Below are 20,930 nucleotides of genomic sequence, written 5' to 3'. Positions count from 1 at the left end.
TCTAAAATCAAGGGCCTAAAGTTATACACGTGGCTTAAGGAGAGCTCACAAAAGTTTTTCTTTTCTAGAAAGCACGTTTCAAACCCTTGGATCTTCATAAAAATCAACGCTTATGATCACGACACATGGCTTAACGAGGGCTTAGAAAAGGAAAACTTCCTTCTAGGCTGCCTACCGTAAAAAACATGTATTGCTTATTTTCCTTAAAAGCTACTCTCTCTCTCTCTCCCTCTCTCTCTCTCTCTCTCTCTTTCTCACGCTATGCCACCCCATTCCCCCCTTCCTACCCCGGCCCCCTCCCTCTCTTTCCTCTCTCCGCCCCCCCCCCATTTAGCCTCACACCTCCTCTCCCAAGAGACATGATGCCTTCTTGAAAATCACAACCATGTGCACACACGTGTTAAGATTGAGTTGTCGTAGGTTTTGTTGATTGGAATTTGGGACTCGGGAGTCTCAAACCAAAAGATTCAAACCAAAGGTGAACTTGTAAGCGTTGGGTGACGTGTTAGAAGACAAGCCAAAACTGCATTCACGATTCTAGCTGGCTCCAAAATGTAAACTGAAGGCTTAGGTAGATGCAACATCCCAAAGGAGAGAGAACAGTTTTGGGCAACTCGAGTTGTCAATTGAAATGGCCAGAGAAGAAGAAGACTTCCGAGATGAGATGGAAGAGAGATTGGTGAATGAGGAATACAAGATATGGAAGAAGAACACTCCTTTCCTCTACGACCTCGTTATCACCCACGCCCTCGAATGGCCTTCCCTCTCCGTCCAGTGGTTGCCTGATAGAGTCGAGTCTCCTGGCAAGGATTATGCTCGTCAAAAACTTATCCTTGGAACCCACACATCCGACAATGAGCCTAATTATTTGATGATAACCGAGGTGCAGCTTCCACTTGAAGACGTGGAGACTGATGCTCGTCAGTACGAGGAGGAGAGAGGCGAGACTGGTGGGTTTGATGCTGGGTTTGGAAAGGTTAGCCTTTTGTTCTTCCCTATACAATATTCTCAGAACGAAGCATGTTCCTTTTTCTTGTCGAAAGAGTTTTGGATTTAATCCAATGAGATAGAAGTATTAAAAAAGCATTCGATGCAGTTGACGGCTACGTTGCATGTCTTCGATTTTGGGTAGGCGAGACTGCAAAGAATCGTGGAAGCTTGAATTCCTTTCCATACCAACTGCTTCAATGCCATTGTTTGAAATGGAGACCGGCTTTTCCGCCTGTCTTTTTGGGTTGATGCAATTGCTTGTGCAGCTCTGATAATCTGACCCATTCTCGGCATGGGCGGAGAAATAGTTCAAGTTTATGTTAATGGTTTTGTCACCAAAGCGTGGCCAGATGGTCAATGTTAGTGAAATCCCACTGCAACTGAACATGCCTATGGACGCAAAACAAACGCATGAATTTTCTAGGCACTTCAATGTGAGGCGAGGCCTCATACGACGAGTGCAAAAATGTGAACTCAAAATCGAGAAATCCGACCCTACAAAGATCACATCCTTTTAGGCTTGGTATGATAGGAAACCCAACGTAGATTAACTAAGAGTGTTCAACCGCATAGTATAAGCAACTGTGCCTCAACAAATGAGAGATTAGCTAGATGATGCAACCATGTAATGCTTATTGTTGGCTATAGCAATGAAAGCAAGGGTTACCGTCTCTATGATCCCCATGTGCAAAGGAAAAATCCTCTGATAGAGTTAGAAAAATAGCTTTCGACATGTTCACAAAAATCCATCATGTGCAGAGGAAGTGGTTAGTGGAGACATGATTTTCTTGAAAAATCCATGATAATGTTGCATTGGGAAACTGCGGCTTTTTGTAAGCTGGATTGAGCTATAAATGGACTCAAAATTTACTGCCCGTCAAAATCAAACCTATATAAGGATTCTACTCTTAAGGCCTTTGAAAAAACCTGGTGTGGTCCCTTTCCTCGCCAATTTCTTATCTTGGTCCCAATACGATTTGCAATCTTGTTCCAGATAGTCCTAACAAGCTCAAATGAGTACCTTTTTTCTTTGCGCTATCGGAATGAATTTGATCCAACAAATGATGCCTTGGATTCAAAAGCTTTCAAGAGTAAATGACAACCCTTCAAGTTGAAAGCAGCGTTTATAATGTGCACTTTCCAAGTAATGTGACCAAATAGTTCTCTAATAGCATTGAATTTGTGTTCATGATATTATTATTAGAGCCTCTAATTGAAGTATGATGATTCGGTGGTTCTGTGGCTGTTTATCCATCTCAATGCTGATGTTCTTTTAAATACCAGGTCCAAATTATCCAGCAAATTAATCATGAGGGAGAAGTTAATCGTGCTCGCTACATGCCACAGAACCCAGTTATCATTGCAACCAAAACAATCAGTGCAGAGGTCTATGTTTTCGACTCCACCAAACATCCATCCAAACCATCCCAAGAAGGTCATTGCCTACCGGATCTGAGGTTGCGAGGACATAAAACAGAAGGTTATGGACTATCATGGAGTACTTTTAAGGAGGGATACTTGTTAAGCGGTTCGGATGATGCACAAATATGTTTATGGGATATAGGTGGCTCTTCGAAAAGCAATGGAGTCATCGAAGCAAAACAGATTTTCCAGGTTTGAGCCTGTGCTTTGACGTAGTTTAAGTCTTGTGTGAATCCTCTCTCAGGTTTCTGGCCTTCATCTCCAGCACTATACGAGTTTTTGTTGATCTGTTCTCTATCTTTTTGGTGTTATGCCATTGTTGTGCTGGAAGTCAAACTATATGAGGCAAGCTCCTCGAGTGCAAGACTAGGCTGTTGTGCCCTCTGGCAAGGCCTGGTCAAGCTCATATTTCTCACATTCTTAGGAACTTGTATTACTAAGAATAACTGGCTAGATTGGTTGACACCCTAACTCACAAAACATTGGAGGCAGGCTAGGATATGGAGAGAGTAGAGGGCTGATAGGTCCGTTTTAGTCACTGTTACGCTGAAATGCGTTTCAGAGCCCAGCCAGGCCTGAAACGTCGTTTCAGAGAAGCCCTGTTTGCTGAAACGCATTTCAGGGTCTGAAACGTTTCAGGACCCTGAAATGGCTGGCTGAAACGTTTCAGCCAGTCTGAAACGTTTCAGCCAGTCTGAAACGCGTTTCAGAGCCTTGAAACGTGCTATTTCAGACAATAGAGGCTGCTAGGTCTCCAAAATCACGCGAAATTCGCCACCAGCCCCGTTTTTTGTCTTTTTGCTTTCGATTTTGGCCTCCTTCCACTCCTTCAGCCTCATACTCTCTCCATCCTCAAGGTTTTCCAGCCCTCCTTCAGCCCCATTCACTCCTTTCCTCTCCTTTCTCTCCTGCAGCCTGCTTCAGCCCTCCATCATCATCTACTCCCCTCCCTTGCTGACGTGGCGTTTCCCCGTTTCAGCCCTCCCAGAAACCCCGAAACGTTTCCGTTTCCGTTTCCGTTCCCCGTTTTCCCGTTTCCGTTTCCCCTAACTATGATTTCAGTGGGCTGCTAGGGGCAGCCTTGGGGCAGACCCTAGGCGCCCTGGCAGGCCCTTTATAGAGGGCTGGTCCTGGCCTGGGACAGCCGATCAAGCTGGTCGGCCCTAGGTTGGCCAGACCTACCACTTGGGTCGGCCATATCAGGCCCCCAAGTTGGCCTACAGGCTGCCCTATTTATAGGGCCAGCCTCCCCCTTTTCTGGCATCACTTGGGAGCTGTACTTCTTCCCTCTTTTGGGTGTTTTCCCTTGCTATATACCCAGCGCCCCCAACAACAATCCAACCAACTCATTAAATGTGCATGGAGATTACAAAAATGTGCAGACGTGCAGCCTCCTTATGGGCATTATCAATGCCAATGCCACCATATGGAGTGAGCCACTCATCTCAAGATCCATGACTTGTTTGTTATCTTTTAGATCTTTTCTTTGAATTGCCACCTATGGATAAGGTGGGGCACATCTTTTCTATGTATGAATGGATTATGAGTGTAGTAAACACAGCCTTTAAAACACGGCACATTTTGAGTAAATGGATGGGCTGAAGAGGTGAACGAGGAGAGCATCACACAAGATACCCCCTATTTTATATAAGGTTAATATTCAGCTCACCTTCCGCGTGGTGGAGTACAGTTCCATTCTATACATGAGCTTTTTGTGGACATTTTTCACCTTTAATTTGTGGACAAACTTTATCGACGTAGTGATGGTTGTAATATGGAAGACCTTAGATTACCACTAGTTTTGGTTTGTAAGATATTTCTGGCATTGTATAGTGTTTTTGAAATATTTTAATGCTTTGCATCTCATGTAATTTGGGATATTTACAATAGACAGCTACATATAGTCACCCTTTGACAAAGATTCCAATGCACTTCTTGTTCCTTATCTTGTACTCTCATGCTTGCTCCTTTTCACTCTGTGCCTCTCTCCCACTAGTGCAATCACGTCTTTTCACATGGATCCGTCCTATGCAATTCGTAGTAATCCTCCATGGGGAGTCGTTGCCCTTGCCCAGATTTCATCGTCTCTTTGATCTATAAATATTTTTGGATTTCGCATCAGTCATGCCTATCCCCATCCCTCTCTTCTCAGATCTGCCTTGTCTAGGTCTTTTGCTTGTAACTTTTTGTTAGGGAAAGGTAATTACCTTTACAAACAGTTTTTAGTTGGATAAAGGGAATGCAGGCTAGTTTAGTTCTAAACATACCAGTGTGTTTGATAGGGCAAATGTTTGCATTTGTTGGAAATATGGACTTTTGATATGCTGGGGTTATGATGCAAACACACATTGCGGACTAGTTTAGGACTGTAGAATTAGGGGACTGTATGGACAGCAACCCTAGCAGTGTGGAATAAACTCAGACCTCTAAGAATCTCCCTCAGATGCAACAGCAAAGAATCACTGATATCACTCAGAGAATACAACTAGAAAAGGAATAGAACTCAGTTTATTCATCCACCTAGGGTGGAATTTTTTTTGCTTGGGAAGAGCAGGAACAACCAGCCAAGATGCTGGATACAAATTTTTATACTAAGGTCTACCCCCACTGTTGGGCGCTGATGACGTCATTGGGGATGTCAAGTAGCTAGTCCCTGCTATGCATGATGGAGTTTATGGTTTTCAATCTTATGAGTGACTATCGTGAGATTGAAACTGCACTATGTTGTGTTTTTAGAGGATGAGTATGCTCCTTGATTCATCTAGGTATATATAGTTGCTCAGTCTGAGAACTACGGAAGGAAAATATCTGCCACACTACCCTGTTCATGGGGCCTTCAAAGGCTGTAGTTTGCAGAGTGAAGTAGCCAAAATGCCAGCCCCTTTTACAGGCTGAGAACAGATCCCAGTCAGCTGACTGGGTCTATAAAATAACTGACCAGATCCTGCAGATCTGGCCTGACCAAACCTGCTATGTTTTCCAACTGGGTCTTCCCTAGTCTGTTGCAGATGTTGGCACCTGTTCCCCAGGCTATTTGTGCGCTCCCCGCACTATCTTTTCCTGCTCCATCTGCTGATCCTTGGCACTTGGCACACAAATTGCCACGCAGACAGCGAGGCTGTTACAGACCCCGTATCCTGCTGTATGGATGCCCTGCTCCATCCAAAATCTGCCATGTTACATAGCGGCTGTGCCAGGAGCTGTTCAAGGTGTTGCCAGTTCTCGGAATCTGCTCTATACCATGGCAACTTGTTGTCCTAACCAGGTACTCCTACCTTCTATGGTGCCTTGACCCCTTGTCCTCCTCATTTGTTGGCTCACAGATGTGTTAATGACACTCTGACACTCCCTCTCAATGAGACAACTGTGCGCCAATACCCATTCGTTTGTTAAGATGTTCCAACTTATCTCTGGGAAGAGCCTTGGTGAAATTATCAGAGATGTCCTCCTCCATTTGGGCTGTGTAGCAGCTCCATGATCTTGTTCTGGATCAACTCCCGAATGAATTGGATATTGGACCTCGATGTGCTTCATATGAGCATGGAAAACGGGATTCTTTGCAATTTCGATGCAACTCATGTTGTCGCACATAATTACAGCCTCCTCCTGAAAACTCCCATGTCCTCCAGTATACATCTGAGCCAAAGAGACTCGCATGCTGCTTGACAAGCTGCCTGTATTCTGCCTCTGTAGAAGACAATGCATTGCGCCTTACTTAGCATGATATGGCCCCACCTGCTAACACGAGCACTGTGTGTCCCAATCTCCAGCCCAATCCGAATCACAAAATCCTCCGAGCTCAATATTTGAGTGATAATTAATCCCGTAGCTCAGTGTTCCCTTCACGTACCTTACAACCCTGAAACCTGCTTTCATATGATCCTCCCTCGGTTTGGGTGAGAACTGACAAAGAACACCAACTGCAAAAGCTATGTCAGGTCTGGTGTTAGTTAAGTACAAGAAACTACTGACCATTCTCCGGTAGATGGCTGCATCAACAAGCTGAGACGTGCTCTCATTGCTCAGCTTCAGTCACCTCCATTGGGGTTGGTGTTGCCTTGCTATCCTGCATGTGAAACCTTTTCAACACCTCACGTGCAGGACTTTTCTTGACAAATAAATATGCTGTCATCTTTTTGCCATATTTCAATCCCAAGGAAATAATGGAGCAATCCCAAATCTGTCATTTGAAAACTCTTTCATGAAGACTCCCTTGACCTCCTAGTTCTTGCTCCCAATGATCACTTGTGATAATCAAATCATCTACCTACAAGATTATCATGGTTTTACCTCCTTTGCTGAAAAGATAGAGGTTAGGGTCTGATGGATTATCATCAAAACTCTGGTACCATGCCCTTGGGGCCTGTTTCAGCCGGTAGAAAGCCATGCGAAGTTTGCACACCTTATTGCCTTCTCTTGGATGTCGAAACCCTTCTGGTTGCTCAACATATACTTCTTCTTGAAGCTCTCCATTTAAGAAGGCTGACTTCACATTCTTTTGAAATATGGGCCCCTGATGGTGGGCTGCCAAGCTTATCACGATGCGAATAGAAGTCATACTGCCCGTATGAACAAATGCCTCTCCATAGTCCAATCCTTCGCCTGTGCATAGCCTTTTACCACTAATCTCGCCTTGTCTTTGTCCAAATATCATTGGACTTTTACTTGGCATGGTACACCCACTTGGTTCCGATGATCGTCCTCTTCCGAGGTCTCTCAACTAGGTCCCTAGTGTAATTCTTCAAAATGGTGTCCATCTTTGCTTTCATAGCAGCCTACCACTCTGATACTCCCTTTGCTTCTTTAAAGGCTGTTGGCTCCACAGCCTTCTGAATCTGAATCGTAAGTGCGTAGTTCATGGTAGGAGCCTTTCTTTGAGATCTCTTCACCCTCGAACTGCTCTCTGTTATATTTGTCACTCGTGGATCTTCTAGTGTCTTCAAGTACCACTTCGATAAGTTCTTTTCTTTATGGGGTACTGCTTGTTGGCGGAGCCGCCTCGGTCTCTGACTCTGAGTCTTTAGTGTTTAGATCCGTGGTCTCTTTCTCTTGCGTGATTGGACGCTCGATCTCTTAGGAACCATTGGAGCTCTTGATGCTGCTGCTTGTGGCTGACTCCATCTCCTTTTCTTTGTATCTGGGTCATAAAGTCTGACTTTTTACTGTATCCTATGAAGATGCATTTCTTGCTCCTAGGATCTAACTTTGTCCTCTTTTCTTTGTTTACATGCACATATGCATCAGAACAAAAAGTCCTTAGATGTGAAATTACAGGCTTCTTACCGAAATACGCCTCGTAAGGAATGTCGCCTTCCATGCTTTGGTCTTCGTGCTGTTTAGAATGTGGACAGCCGTTTTGATTGCTTTGGTCTTCGTGCTGTTTACAATGTGGACAGCAGTGTTGATTGCCTCACCCCAAAAGGATCTAGGAAGCTTCCTCCCCCTCAGCATACATAAACCCATTTCTGTGATTGTTCTGTTCTTTCTTTTAGCCACCTTGTTCCGTTGGGATATGTGTGCTGTTGTCAGTTATAACTCTCCCCTTGGTCGATTTTGAAAGTCTGCCACTTCTTGTTGGAAAGGTCACCTCCCCATCTGTAAGCCCCCATATGAGGAGAGCATGGGGGAGGGAGACCTAGAGAAGATGCCCAGAGAAGAAAGAGAGAGGGGGCTGCCACATGGGCAGCACCTCACAAGAGAAGAAGGCTGCAAAGGAAGGAACATGTGGAAGGAGCAGAAGGCGGGGACAGCAAGCCCTAGATCTGACCTAGTAGGGCGCGATGACATCAGCAGTGTACGGGGCAGAACACGTGGCTGGGAAGAGGGCCTGGCAGAGGCGCAGATATGGCAGGGTGTGCAGGCCCAGATCTGCAGCAGGAAATGTGGCTGTAAGTGGGCAGGAGGCAGGCCTTTTATAGGCTGGATACTTGCCTTGAAAGGAGGGCCAAAGCCCTAGTGTTGTGGGCCAAGAGCCCTTGTAATGAGAGCCCCAAAAGGGCAGCCCACAGTCCCATAAATGGGGAGCTGTGGGGTCGGTTTTCAGACAGACTGAGTCGGCCAGATTAGGGCTGACCAGTCAGTTTTTTGGTGCAGGCCTTGGGGCCTATATAAAGAGGCCATTTAGCCTCATTTCAGTATCACTTGGTGCAGCAGTTCAGGGAGCAGAAGGAGCAGCAGATCAGCCACTTGTGGGTCTCTATCCAGAGGGTGACAAGGGAGCTGCAGACCTAGCTCAGAGTGCTGTCCACCTAGGCTGGTGCAAAGACAGCAAGGTGTTGTGATCTGGACGGAAAGTCTACAGAAGCTCGAGGTGGAGCACGCGGACTCGAGTCTAGAGATAGCCAGCAGATAGGAGAAGGACCTTGTGGTAAGATCAGAGGACCACATCATTGGTGGAACTCTGGATCTGTCTCTTTTGTATTGTGTCCATAGTTGTGGACGGAAATATATATTTTGGTGGTTTCTCTATCTGGTTGGTTCATTGTCTATTGATGAGTCTGCACACCTATTGTATGCACATAAGTAAAGAAGTTTGTGATTCCACACCCACACCGCACACTGTGTGAGCTCCTGGGCATTACTATAAGTCTTCCGCTGCATGTACCCTCTGTTGGGTCTTTTCTAACATGGTATCAGAGCCCAAGTAGGAGGCTCACAGGTGTGGGAGCCTGAAGGCAGGGACCTTGCTGAAGGACGACCCTGATTCAGAAGCTCTAGGGAATCGACTTCCACGACTGGAGGATTGTGCCCTTGCGAGAAGGAGGGTGACTCAGGTTCAGTCAGGTGCGTTCAGAGTTTTGGTTTACTGAAATTGAGTTTGGTTGACTTTGCTGTGTGGTATAAACAGCAGAGATGTCGACCTCTACAGCCTCTTCAGCCCCTGCTTTCCCTTCCTCCTCCTCCAGTTTTCTCTCTTTCACTATCCCTAACTTTGGAGAGTCTGGGAACCTGGACGGGACTAATTACCCGATCTGGAAAGTGAAGATCCGGAGTCATTTAGTGGCTCGGAAGTTGTGGAAGCTGACCACGGGAGAGGAGTCGAAGCCGGAGGACATGGTGGACAGTAAAGGGGAGGTACTCATGGCAGTAGACAGAGAGGAGCTTGAAGCTTGGGAAGAAAGAGATGCCCATGCCCTGGCAATAATCATAGGGACTACGGTGGACTCCGTTCTTCCGCATATCCAGCTGGCCGAGACGTCAGTAGAGGCGTGGGCCACCCTGAAGGATCTGTACGAGACAGACAATACCTCCCGGATTGTGCTTCTTCAGCATCAACTCTACAATCTTGATATGGAAGAAGGCGATACGATACATAGCCATTTGACGAAGGTCAAGGTGGTGCGGGATCAGCTGGCAGCAATTGGTTAGAAGACAGACTCATGCCATCTGGCCTTGATGGTACTGAGAAGACTGCCTCGGAGTTTCAAGAGCTTTGTTACGGCTGTGACAGCAGGACAGAGGACCAAACCTCTGACGTTTGAGGAGTTGTGTCCAGTACTTCTACAGGAGGAAGCTCGGGAGAAGCTCTACAACGAGGACAAAGACGACAAGGCGATGCTGGCAAAGGATTTTGCTGGCAAAGGAAAGGGCAAGCCTAACGGTGGCAAGTCCAATAAAGACGACTCTGACGACGAGGGGACTTCGAAGAGGAAGCATAAGAAGAAGTGTTTCTATTGTGATACGCCCGGACATTTTGCAAAGGACTGCAGAAAGAAAAAGGCGGATCTGAAATACAAACAGGAGTCTGACTCAGATTCAGAGGGAAAGGCCAAAGCAAATGTGGTAATCGAAGAGTTGTTCGTGGTGACATCACCGAGTGTTACCGAGGTCAGATATGTTGATCCAGAAATCACAGTGAGGATGTCTGATATAGAGATGTGGGCCGACGAGGAGTTAGATACCTTTGTGAAGGTGAAGGACAGTATGGAGCGCTTGGTACCTTCCAGGTGTGTGGCTGTTGACACTGACACGAGGGTGGATTCCATGGAAGGCCCTGGGGTCTCATGGTCAGATGGATGCTAGATTTCAAAAGGGGACAGTACAGGATTACACAGGATCTTGGCGGGTGCCTCATTGAGGTACAGGGTTTGCTTTCAAAGCGAACATTCAGGCAGTACAACAGTCTGGTATGTATTTGATATTCTGCATTGCCTTTATAGCATGCTGTGGAGAGATTCTGCTCTTCATTTGTCTCAGGTGATAAGAGATTGGAAGGAATTGGCCTTCTTCGAAGGCAGAAGGGGAAGTATTGGTGCTTCTTCAAATCTTGGACGCAGATTGCTAGAAGGTGTTGGACAAAGAGTACTGAAGCCAGAAGAGTTTTTGCTTGAGAACTCAGCGAGAGTTCATGGTCCAGGTTATTTGGAAATATTCATTGGTTGCAGACCTTGCCAAAGGAAGGACGGGTTGAAACAGACCCTCAGAGCATGGTGCCTGGAAGACTCCAGGTTGTTCACTCATTATGAGGGGGACGACTGGAAGATCGTGACGGCTGGGTTGCTCGAGTTCAGAGGCGGGAACGCGACTGAAGGAGGTGGTACCAGGAGGTGCTACCAGAGATGGACCTGTGTACCAGGATGGTGTGCGGAAGCGGAACCAAACCTGGTGGAGCAGGAGCCACTGGATGCAAAGCCAGGAAAAGATTTTGACACTGAAAGGTTCCAGAGGACTACGACCAGGGAGTTACTGGAGCATCTTCATCGACGTGTTGGCATTGGGCTGAGATGTGTCGGTGAGAGGGGGTGTTGGAAAGGTCACCTCCCCATCTGTAAGCCCCCATATGAGGAGAGCATGGGGGAGGGAGACCTAGAGAAGATGCCCAGAGAAGAAAGAGAGAGGGGGCTGCCACATGGGCAGCACCTCACAAGAGAAGAAGGTTGCAAAGGAAGGAACCTGTGGAAGGAGCAGAAGGCGGGGACAGAAAACCCTAGATCTGACCTGGCAGGGCGCGATGACATCAGCAGTGTATGGGGCAGAACACGTGGCTGGGAAGAGGGCCTGGCAGAGGCGCAGATATGGCAGGGTGTGCAGGCCCAGATCTGCAGCAGGAAATGTGGCTGTCAGTGGGCAGGAGGCAGGCCTTTTATAGGCTGCATACTTGCCTTGAAAGGAGGACCAAAGCCCTAGTGTTGTGGGCCAAGGGCCCTTGTAATGAGAGCCCCAAAAGGGCAGCCCACAGTCCCATAAATGGGGAGCTGTGGGGTCGGTTTTCAGACAGACTGAGTCGGCCAGATTAGGGCTGACCAGTCGGTTTTTTGGTGCAGGCCCTGGGGCCTATATAAAGAGGCCATTTAGCCTTATTTTATTATCACTTGGTGCAGCAGTTCAGGGAGCAGAAGGAGCAGCAGATCAGCCACTTGTGGGTCTCTATCCAGAGGGTGACAAGGGAGCTGCAGAGCTGCAGACCTAGCTCAGAGTGCTGTCCACCTAGGCTGGTGCAAAGATAGCAAGGTGTTGTGATCTGGACGGAAAGTCTACAGCAGCTCGAGGTGGAGCACGCGGGCTCGAGTCTAGAGATAGCCAGCAGATAGGAGAAGGACCTTGTGGTAAGATCAGAGGACCACATCATTGGTGGAACTCTGGATCTGTCTCTTTTGTATTGTGTCCATAGTTGTGGACGGAAATATATATTTTGGTGGTTTCTCTATCTGGTTGGTTCATTGTCTATTGATGAGTCTGCACACCTATTGTATGCACATAAGTAAAGAAGTTTGTGATTCCACACCCACACCGCACACTGTGTGAGCTCCTGGGCATTACTATAAGTCTTCCGCTGCGTGTACCCTCTGTTGGGTCTTTTCTAACACTTCTTTCCTGAATCCTACTCCACCTTTGCCTTCCACTCCTTAAACTTTATGAAGGCTTGAGACTTGTTGGCAATGCAATGGGTCGAAGCATATCTACTAAAATCATCAATAAACGTTAGGTCATACGTGGCTCTTGAGAGTGATGTTGTGGACATCTTTCCACATATGGCAGAGTGCAAGGGCTGTTACAGATCCCATACCCTGCTGTACGGATGCCCTGTTCCTGCCACTTGTCATCGTGGCTGTACCTGGAGCTGTTCCAGGTGCTGCCAGCTCTCTGAATCTGCTCCAGACAATGCGAGCATGTCCTAATCAGGTACTCCTACCTTCTATAGTGCCCTGACCCCTTGTTCTCCTCATTTGGGGGTTGACAGGTGGGTCAGTGACACTCCAGGCTTTAACCACTCCGACAGCTCACAGGCATCAGTGCGTGAATGTTTTTGGGTCCTTAGAAATTGAATATGAGTCATAACATGTATTCTATGACCTAGGGTGGAGAGGTTGGGGGTGGGTAGGCCGGTGGATGAATATATTCTCTCTCTCTGTTTAACTTATCTCTGAGTGAGTGTTTATTGCATCTGTGATCAGTTATCTGAGTTGAGTGTCAAGAAGAGCGGGAGAGATCTTGGCTGGAGGTTTGAGTGATTCATTTCCTTCTATTTTTCAACATGGTATCAGAGCCATAGGCTCTCGACTCTTCCTCATCAAAGCACTCTCTAAAGGAAGGAGTCCCTTGGCAGTAAGGCGACTCTGTTTTCAGCTCAGGCTAGTACAGAAGGTTAGTACATTTATTTCTGTTTCAGTTATTCAGTTTTGCTATTCACCGAGATGGATCAGCGTTCAGAAGCCTCTACATCCATTGCTCGTCCTTCCTCCTTCTCCAGTCATCTTCCTTCTTCATTTATCCCCAATTTCGGTGAAGTTGGAAAGCTCGATGGAACGAACTTTCCAATCTGGAAAGTCAAGATCCGAAGCCATCTGTTGGCACGGAGGTTGTGGAAGATTGTGAATGGGACCGAAGAGAAGCCAGAGGATCTTGTGGACAAAAGAGGTGAAGTTTTAGTTGAAGCAGATGTGGATGAACTCTGTGCATGGGAGGAGAGGGATGCTCAAGCCTTAGCAATGCTTATAGGCACGACAGCAGATGCTGTGATTCCTAATATCCAGTTGGCAGAGACGTCTTCAGAGGCGTGGGCCATACTAAAGGAGCTGTATGAAACCGATAATACAGCTCGTATCATTACACTTCAGCATCAGCTTTATAATCTTGATATGAATGAGGGTGATAGTGTGCATGATCATCTGACAAAGGTGAAAGTTGTGCGGGACCAGCTTGCAGCGGTTGGTCAGAAGGTGGACACGAGTCAATTGGCATTGCTCACACTCCACAAATTGCCACGGAGTTTCAAAAGTTTTGTGACTACTGTCACTGCGGGTCAACGGACTAAGCCAATCACCTTTGAGGAGCTTGGTCCACTCCTGCTTCAGGAGGAGGCTCGAGAGAAACTCTTTACGCAAACCGACGAGAAGACATTGGTTGCCAAAGACAAGCCTGGAAAAGGCAAGCCAAAGGATTCCAAGAAATCAGAGGACGCTGAACGCAAGAAGAAAATGAAGTGCTTCTACTATGAAAAGCTTGGCCACTCCGCCAAAGAATGCCGAAAGAAGAAGGCGGATAAAAAGCGGAAGAGAGAAGCCAAGAACAAAGAAGAGCCTAAGAATGATTCTGCCAATGTGACGACTGGACAGTTATTTTTACTTAGTGAACATTGTTCAGCATATGCAGTCAGTGAAGGTAAAGAGGGTTGGTATGTTGACAATGGTGCTTTCAAGCACATGTCCAACAGAAGGACTTGGTTCAAAACCATGGAAAGTACACACCCGGATTCCAAAGTTTCTGTCGGGGATAGCCGGACATGTCCTGTGAAGGGCATCAGTAGCATTCCTTTCATTACAACGGCGGGTGAGGAGAAGGATATCTCTGGAGTACTTTATGTACCCAACCTTTGCAAGAATTTACTGTCTGTAAGTCAGATCTGTAAGTCAGATGGACAAAAACAACATGGCAGTTCTCTTTCAAGATGGCAAGGTCACCGTAACATCCAAAGGCAATGGGCAGCTGGTGGCTCAAGGCGTTGAAGAGAATGGACTGTACCGTCTCAATGCAATGTTGGTTCATGAAGACAACGGAAAGTCCAAACTTTGGCATGAGCGCTTCGGTCATGTTAGCTATGGAATCTTGGCTGAAATGTCAAAGTCGAAGATGGTGGATGGACTTCCACCAATTATAGGCAAGGATGATGTCTGTAGGGCTTGTCTAGAAGGCAAGCAGCACAGGGATAAGTTCCCACAAGAGGCCTCGTTTCGGGCCAGCAAACCACTTGAGTTGGTTTACGCCGACATTTGTGGTCCAATGTCTACAGCATCGTGGGCAAGATCCAGGTACTCACTTCTCTTTGTGGATGATTTCAGTAGAATGACCTGGGTATATTGTTTGGCTAAAAAGTCTCAGGCTTTCAAGAAATTCAAAGACTGGAAGGACAGAGTTGAAAAGGAGACAGGGGAGGATGTTAAGACATTCCGCACAGATAGGGGGGGAGAATTCACCTCAAGTGAGCTCAACACATTTTGTCGCAAGCATGGGATCAAGCGACAACTCACCACGGCACATACTTCTCAGCAAAACGGGGTAGCCGAGAGAAAGCATAGAACCACCACAGAGACAGGGCTTGCTATGCTCCGAGGGAGGAATCTTTCTAAAGCCTATTGGAGTGAAGCTATCAATACAGCCGTACACATTCTCAACCGGACCAAGACGAAGGCCATCAAGGACAAGACTCCATATGAGGCATTTTATGGTAAGAAGCCCTCTATCACTCATCTTCGCATTTTTGGTTCTAACGCATGGGTGCATGTGCACAAGGAAGACATGACCAAGCTTGATTCCCGGAGCAGACAATGTATCTTTGTTGGGTATAGTGAAGAATCGAAGGCCTACTGCCTCTTCGACCCAGTAAAGAAGCAAATACTTATTAGTCGGGATGTTGTCTTTGCGGAAAAGGAACCTGAACCTCAGGAGGAGCCTCAGATTGAGGAGGAGGAGATTGTTCAACCCCCAAACCCACCCCGTCCGAGGTTGACCATCCAAGAGGTGGCAAAATCAGAAGCTGATGTTCCACAAGATACTCAGGAAGAGCAGGATGTTCTAGAAGAAGTTCCCGTTCCTCCTCCCACAGTGAAGCAGAAAAGATTGCCCCAATGGTACCTACGGACATTGGAAGAGTCTCGGGTCACCGCATTACCTGAGAGTAGCAGTTCCGGATTGCGTCGGTCTCAACGTCTTCAAAAGGCCCCATCCGTGAATTTTGCTTTGGTGGCTCAGCTTGATGAGCCAAGGACCTTCGAGGAGGCGAAGGACAATCCAGAATGGCAGGCTGCCATGAAGGCAGAGATGGATGCTATCCTGAAGAACAATACATGGGACTTAGTGGCCAGGCCCCTGCGACGGAAAGTCATCGGCACTAAGTGGGTATACAAACTTAAATACAAATCCGACGGCAGCTTGGATAAGTATAAAGCAAGGTTAGTGGTGAAAGGTTTTGCTCAGACTGAAGGCATGGATTTTGATGAAACTTTTGCTCCCACTGCCCGCATGGTTACTATCCGGACAGTGATTGCTCTTGCTGCCCAATTCTAGTGGCCTATTTTTCAAATGGATGTGAAGTCTGCATTCCTTAATGGAACCCTGGAGGAGGAGGTATACGTGGAGCAGCCACCGGGCTTTCAAGATCCAGGGTCCCCATTAAAGGTCTGCAGGTTGAAGAAGGCGTTATACGGGCTGAAATAGGCCCCCAGAGCTTGGTACCAAAGGATTGATATATTCTTTCAGAAGATAGGGCTTAGTCGGAGTCCTTCTGAGGCAAACCTTTACTTGTTCATTGAGAAGGGATTGCGACTGGTACTCATCCTCTATGTTGATGATCTTATCTTGACAGGTGATCATGTCAAGAAGATTTCACAGGTTAAGGAGCTACTCATGTCTGAGTTTGAGATGACTGACCTTGGGTTATTACATTACTTCCTTGGGATTGAAGTCAAGCAGGCCAAAGACAGGATCTTCATTTCACAGGAGAAATATTGCAGAGAAATTTTGAAGAGATTTCAGATGGAGGATTGCAGAACAGCATTAACTCCCATGGAGGTCAGGCTCAAGCTAAGTGTTCACGACACATCTCAGCCGGTTGATACTCCCTTGTATCGACGATTGGTAGGAAGTTTGCTTTACCTTACCAATACTCGACCTGATATTTGTTATGCAGTTGGGCTATTATGCCAGTTCTCTGCTTCTCCCAGGAAGAGTCATTGGGATGCAGGTTTACGGGTGCTGAGGTATCTGAAGGGTACTTGCACCTATGGGATCACCTACACCAAAGGTATCGAACTAGGCGGGTTCTGTGACAGTGATTGGGCAGGTGATGCTGACACTAGAAGATCGACAACAAGATATTGTTTCTTACTTGCATCTGGTGCCATCTCTTGGCTAAGTAAGAAGCAACCCACAGTGGCCCTTTCATCTACAGAGGCAGAGTACAAAGCCGCGTGTACAGCAGCTTGTGAGACACTGTGGTTGAGGTGGATTCTGGAGGACATGGACGTGTGTCAGGAGGATGCGACAGTGCTGATGTGCGACAATCAGAGTTGCATAGCTATTGCCAAGAATCCAGTGTACCATGCGCGGACCAAGCACATCGAAGTTCATTACCATTTTGTTCGAGAGCTCATCATCGACGACGTGATCGAGCTTATCTACTGCCCGACCGCCGACAACTTGTCCAACCTCTTCACGAAGGCACTCCCTCGAGAACAGATGGAGCACCTCATCAAACGCATGGGGATTGGCCCACAGTTGTGACATTGAGGGGGGGTGTTAGAGACTCACTGTGCCCACCTGTGAGCCCCCCTTTTGAGGGGACAAGGGGCAGTGAGAGGTAGGAGGGATGGGAAAGAGAGACCCAGGCAGACATCATAGGCAACCAGCACACGGGCTGGTTGCTGTCTGCAAACAGCAGAGAATTAGGGGGGGCCCTGTGCCTCCCTGGAAGCATCAACAGTCCCATGGACTGGCTGCACAGGGCACCCTTTTATAGGGGCCTGTGGCAGGGCCAGTCGGCCCAACCAGGGCCACCGACCAGGGCCGACCCTGGTCGGATTTCCAGAACATTCTGGTCGGCCACCAGTCAGGGGACCGACCCTGCTGGTCAGCCAGTCCAGAAGGCCTGGGCAGTGCCTATAAAAGGCCCACTCTTTCCTTCAATCCAGCATCCAGTGCAGGACAGAAAGCCTCAGTCATAGGCTGTGCTGTGCACTCAGAGCTGGTCTAGTCTGACAGAGAGAGTTCCATCAGTTCTCCTCAGCACTTGGCTGAGTTTTGTATTGCTCCCCTGGAGCCAGTTTTCTGCCCACCATCCGGTGGATGAATATATTCTCTCTCTCTGTTTAACTTATTTCTGAGTGAGTGTTTATTGCATCTGTGATCAGTTATCTGAGTTGAGTGTCAAGAAGAGCGGGAGAGATCTTGGCTGGAGGTTTGAGTGATTCATTTCCTAATATTTTTCAACAATGAGGAGAAAAAAACAGCTTAGAATGAGCTGGAAAGAAACCAAGGTTGAGGCTGAAAATTCCACCTCAATCCTGCTGTAGTCTCTGAAAAATAAGGGGAACCCCTCCATCCCCTAAGAAATATATCCCTCTTGGCAGAGGCTGCCCGAGAGCATCCCTGCATGCTTGTCCAACTGGCCATAAGTGTGTGAACTGTATCAGCCCATATACTGGCCAGGGTGTGCGAAGGGTGGACCTGTGATCCATCTAAGGCCTCTGTGCATCTGGCCCTCCAAATCTGCCAAGCAGTAATACTAGCCAGAATCTCCCAAGCGGTATCCACATCAGCATGTACTGGTCTGTAGCAGGAGATAGGGACATCCTCCAGTGAGCAAGGCTCGACCAGGTGTCGTCGAATCGAGATGGCCCAAGAAGCATCCTGCCACTCAGAAGATATGAGGACTGGACAAAGAGAGCCAAGCCACTGAAACGAAGGAGCAAAAGTACTGAAGATCCTGGCAGCCCCCATCCATATGACTCTTGCATGTCTGCAATCCCATAAGCAATGATGAAGTGACCCCTTAGCAGACAAGCACCTTTGAAAATCCATCTATTCAACCCCTGGTTAGCTTCTGTACTTTTAAAGGCATTCTCTTTAAACATCCTTTGAAAATCCACCTATTCAACCCCTGGTTAGCTTCCGTACTTTTCAAGGCATTCTCTTTGACAAGGAAAGCTGAGTGATTTGATCCATGATTAAGAATAGGGAGATTGAATAAAGGGGAACATATAGGAAGGCAAGATGGTAAGGCAATTTATGGGCACCACGAGTATGTTTCCTTGTGGGAGTGTGTCTTCTTGGATAGCTAAGTGTTATCACTCATGAAAGAAGGCAACAAAGAAAAGGGCTCCTAGCCTTTTTATATTAGGGGAGATTAAACAAGGGACGGAGACTCCTTTTGAAGGCCTAATATAGGCGAGAGGGGCTACAATACGGAGATACACGTTTGATTCTGCTTCAGGGTTAAATCTATGATCTTTTTTTTTTTCCAAAGAAAAATCTATGATCTTTGATTCGAGGTCCGGCACAACAAGAAGCTACACTTGAAGGAAGCAAGGAGTGTTGCCAAGGAGGGCCGTGTAAAGTGGTGTTGCATAATTGTAAGTTGTGTAGTTTAGGGAGCGGGTGGGGGTTTGTACAAAGCCTCATGTAGTCTGGAGACAACCTGAGGATGGAAGCAGGTGGTTGATATATTGGGTTTTTAATTGTGTTCTACAACAATCTGGAGTTCCACCATCCTGGTCCCAAACGATGTAATTTTTTCAAAAAATTTTCAAAGTCCAGACATCACTATTTGGAGCTTTAACAAGTGGCGCTTGTGTCACCAGTGGAATTTGAAGTGTGCTTTCTAGACGTTTTAGTCAGAACTAATGTAAGGGTCTTTTGGCTTGATATCATTTATATTACCATATAGTTTGCAAGGTCTGATGTAGGGCCTTGTCTTTATTGTTACCCTTTCCTCCTGGTGATTTTAGCAATCATAATTAGTGCTTCTTGTCTCATTTAGACCTTTTCTGGTTTGCTGTGCCTAATTTATCTGTCAATCACTCAGCATAGAATACACAATGATTCCAGGCCCATGCTGGTGTAGTTGAAGATGTAGCATGGCATTTGAGGCATGAGTATCTGTTTGGATCTGTTGGAGATGATCGTCAACTATTTATTTGGGATCTTCGAACATCAAATGCTGAAAAGCCCTTGCATGCTGTTGAAGCTCATCATGCAGAGGTAAAATCAAGGTTTCGTATCAGAATGCTTAACAGAAGGGCATTTAATACAATTTGTATCCTGTATTCTCTGAATGCTTTTTCAATTTCATCTCTTGTTGTTATCAGGTGAACTGTCTAGCATTTAATCCCTTCAATGAGTGGGTGCTCGCAACAGGATCTGCAGACAGGACTGTATCTTTATATGATTTGCGCAAGCTTTCAAAATCATTACACTCCTTTGTAAATCACACGTACATCGCTCCTCTCTAATTTTATACTCAAAACTATCTGCAATTACATCTATTGTATTGAAATCTCAAAGTTGTGCTTTTCATTTTCATCAAGTATAGTAGAAATATGTTTTAGTCTAGATGTTATGCTTAGTTTGTATTTAAGAGGAGATAAGACAAGTATTTATTTTGCACCCCCACTATCATATTGAAATCTTAGAGTAAGGGGTTTCATTTGTAAAAATGTGTTTCTAGTTTCAATCATGTGTTTATTTTGGGCTAAGACAAAGTATGCATTTTTTCCAGAAGATTTCAAGGGCAAGGCAAGTGAAACTGCATCAGCTGTTGACATTGCCATTTGATTAACATTTTTCTGTAATGCTAGCCTTCATCATGACTGAGTTTGATCTTCATCTTTAGAGACTAACGTGAAATTTGGTATAGAGACCTTTATATGGAGAGTGCTCATATGGGATTATGTGGATGTGTGCACGGTTGAAGGGGGATGACCTCGACCATGGACGAGTTTGTACTTCATGAGTTAGCAAACTGGACGGGCATTGCAAACTACTGGGGATTCAAGATACAAAACATTTATGTAGGACAGAACTTTGGGAACTTTGAAGAAGAACTAGAACATAAGGCAAGTAACGGAGTGAAGAAATCTTAGAGCAAGAAGATAGAAAGGCATTTACAATGCTGAGTTGAAGTAAAGAGAAATTGTGTACATGGGTAGAAAGAAAGTTTATTAAAGTCTTCGAAAGACCGATGGGTCTATGAGACTGTGAAAAATCCCGAACATCAGAATGATAAGTGCTGAGTGCTACATAGTCATGTTAGAATGATGATCGCCTACACAACATTAACATCCTCATCATCAGTGCGTTGAGGGGGATGAGGTAGTGAGTGCTGGCGGCTGCCCGCAGACACGGTCATATGTCGTCTCCGGGACGTAGCTCTACGTTTGACAAGGGCTACAGTGACCCCTATCGGTGGAGCCCCAACCTCGAATAGAGAAGAAATATCCCCAAGCGTAGTCTGTGCATCAACCCTCTGTTTGAGCTGTCGCTGGCTCTGTGTCATGATCATGGTGGGGCCTCGCGGCGTGGGAGCC

The 20,930-nt window shown here is 46.5% G+C and overlaps 1 protein-coding gene across 2 annotated transcripts in view; it reads left to right on the top strand.

The window, feature by feature from the left end:
• The first annotated feature begins 366 nt into the window (after positions 1 to 366).
• The window catches only part of LOC147890581 (histone-binding protein MSI1-like), a 44,837-nt gene continuing 24,273 nt past the window's right edge, over positions 367 to 20,930 (top strand). The window contains exons 1-4 of one of the 2 annotated variants that reach the window (XM_087390440.1): positions 367 to 976; positions 2,275 to 2,604; positions 19,453 to 19,605; positions 19,713 to 19,837. In XM_087390440.1, coding sequence (XP_087246566.1) covers positions 632 to 976; positions 2,275 to 2,604; positions 19,453 to 19,605; positions 19,713 to 19,837 — 953 coding nt within the window. In that variant the 5' untranslated portion in view covers positions 367 to 631. The remainder of the gene's footprint in view (positions 977 to 2,274; positions 2,605 to 19,452; positions 19,606 to 19,712; positions 19,838 to 20,930) is intronic. The other variant, XM_087390439.1, reaches the window with a different exon arrangement.

Source organism: Dipteris shenzhenensis, chromosome 19 (genome assembly GCF_047967505.1).
Source record: "Dipteris shenzhenensis isolate YYH24624 ecotype China chromosome 19, Dip_SZ_1.0, whole genome shotgun sequence".
Taxonomy (NCBI): Eukaryota; Viridiplantae; Streptophyta; class Polypodiopsida; order Gleicheniales; family Dipteridaceae; genus Dipteris; species Dipteris shenzhenensis.
This window is presented reverse-complemented; position numbering and strand designations above follow the sequence as displayed.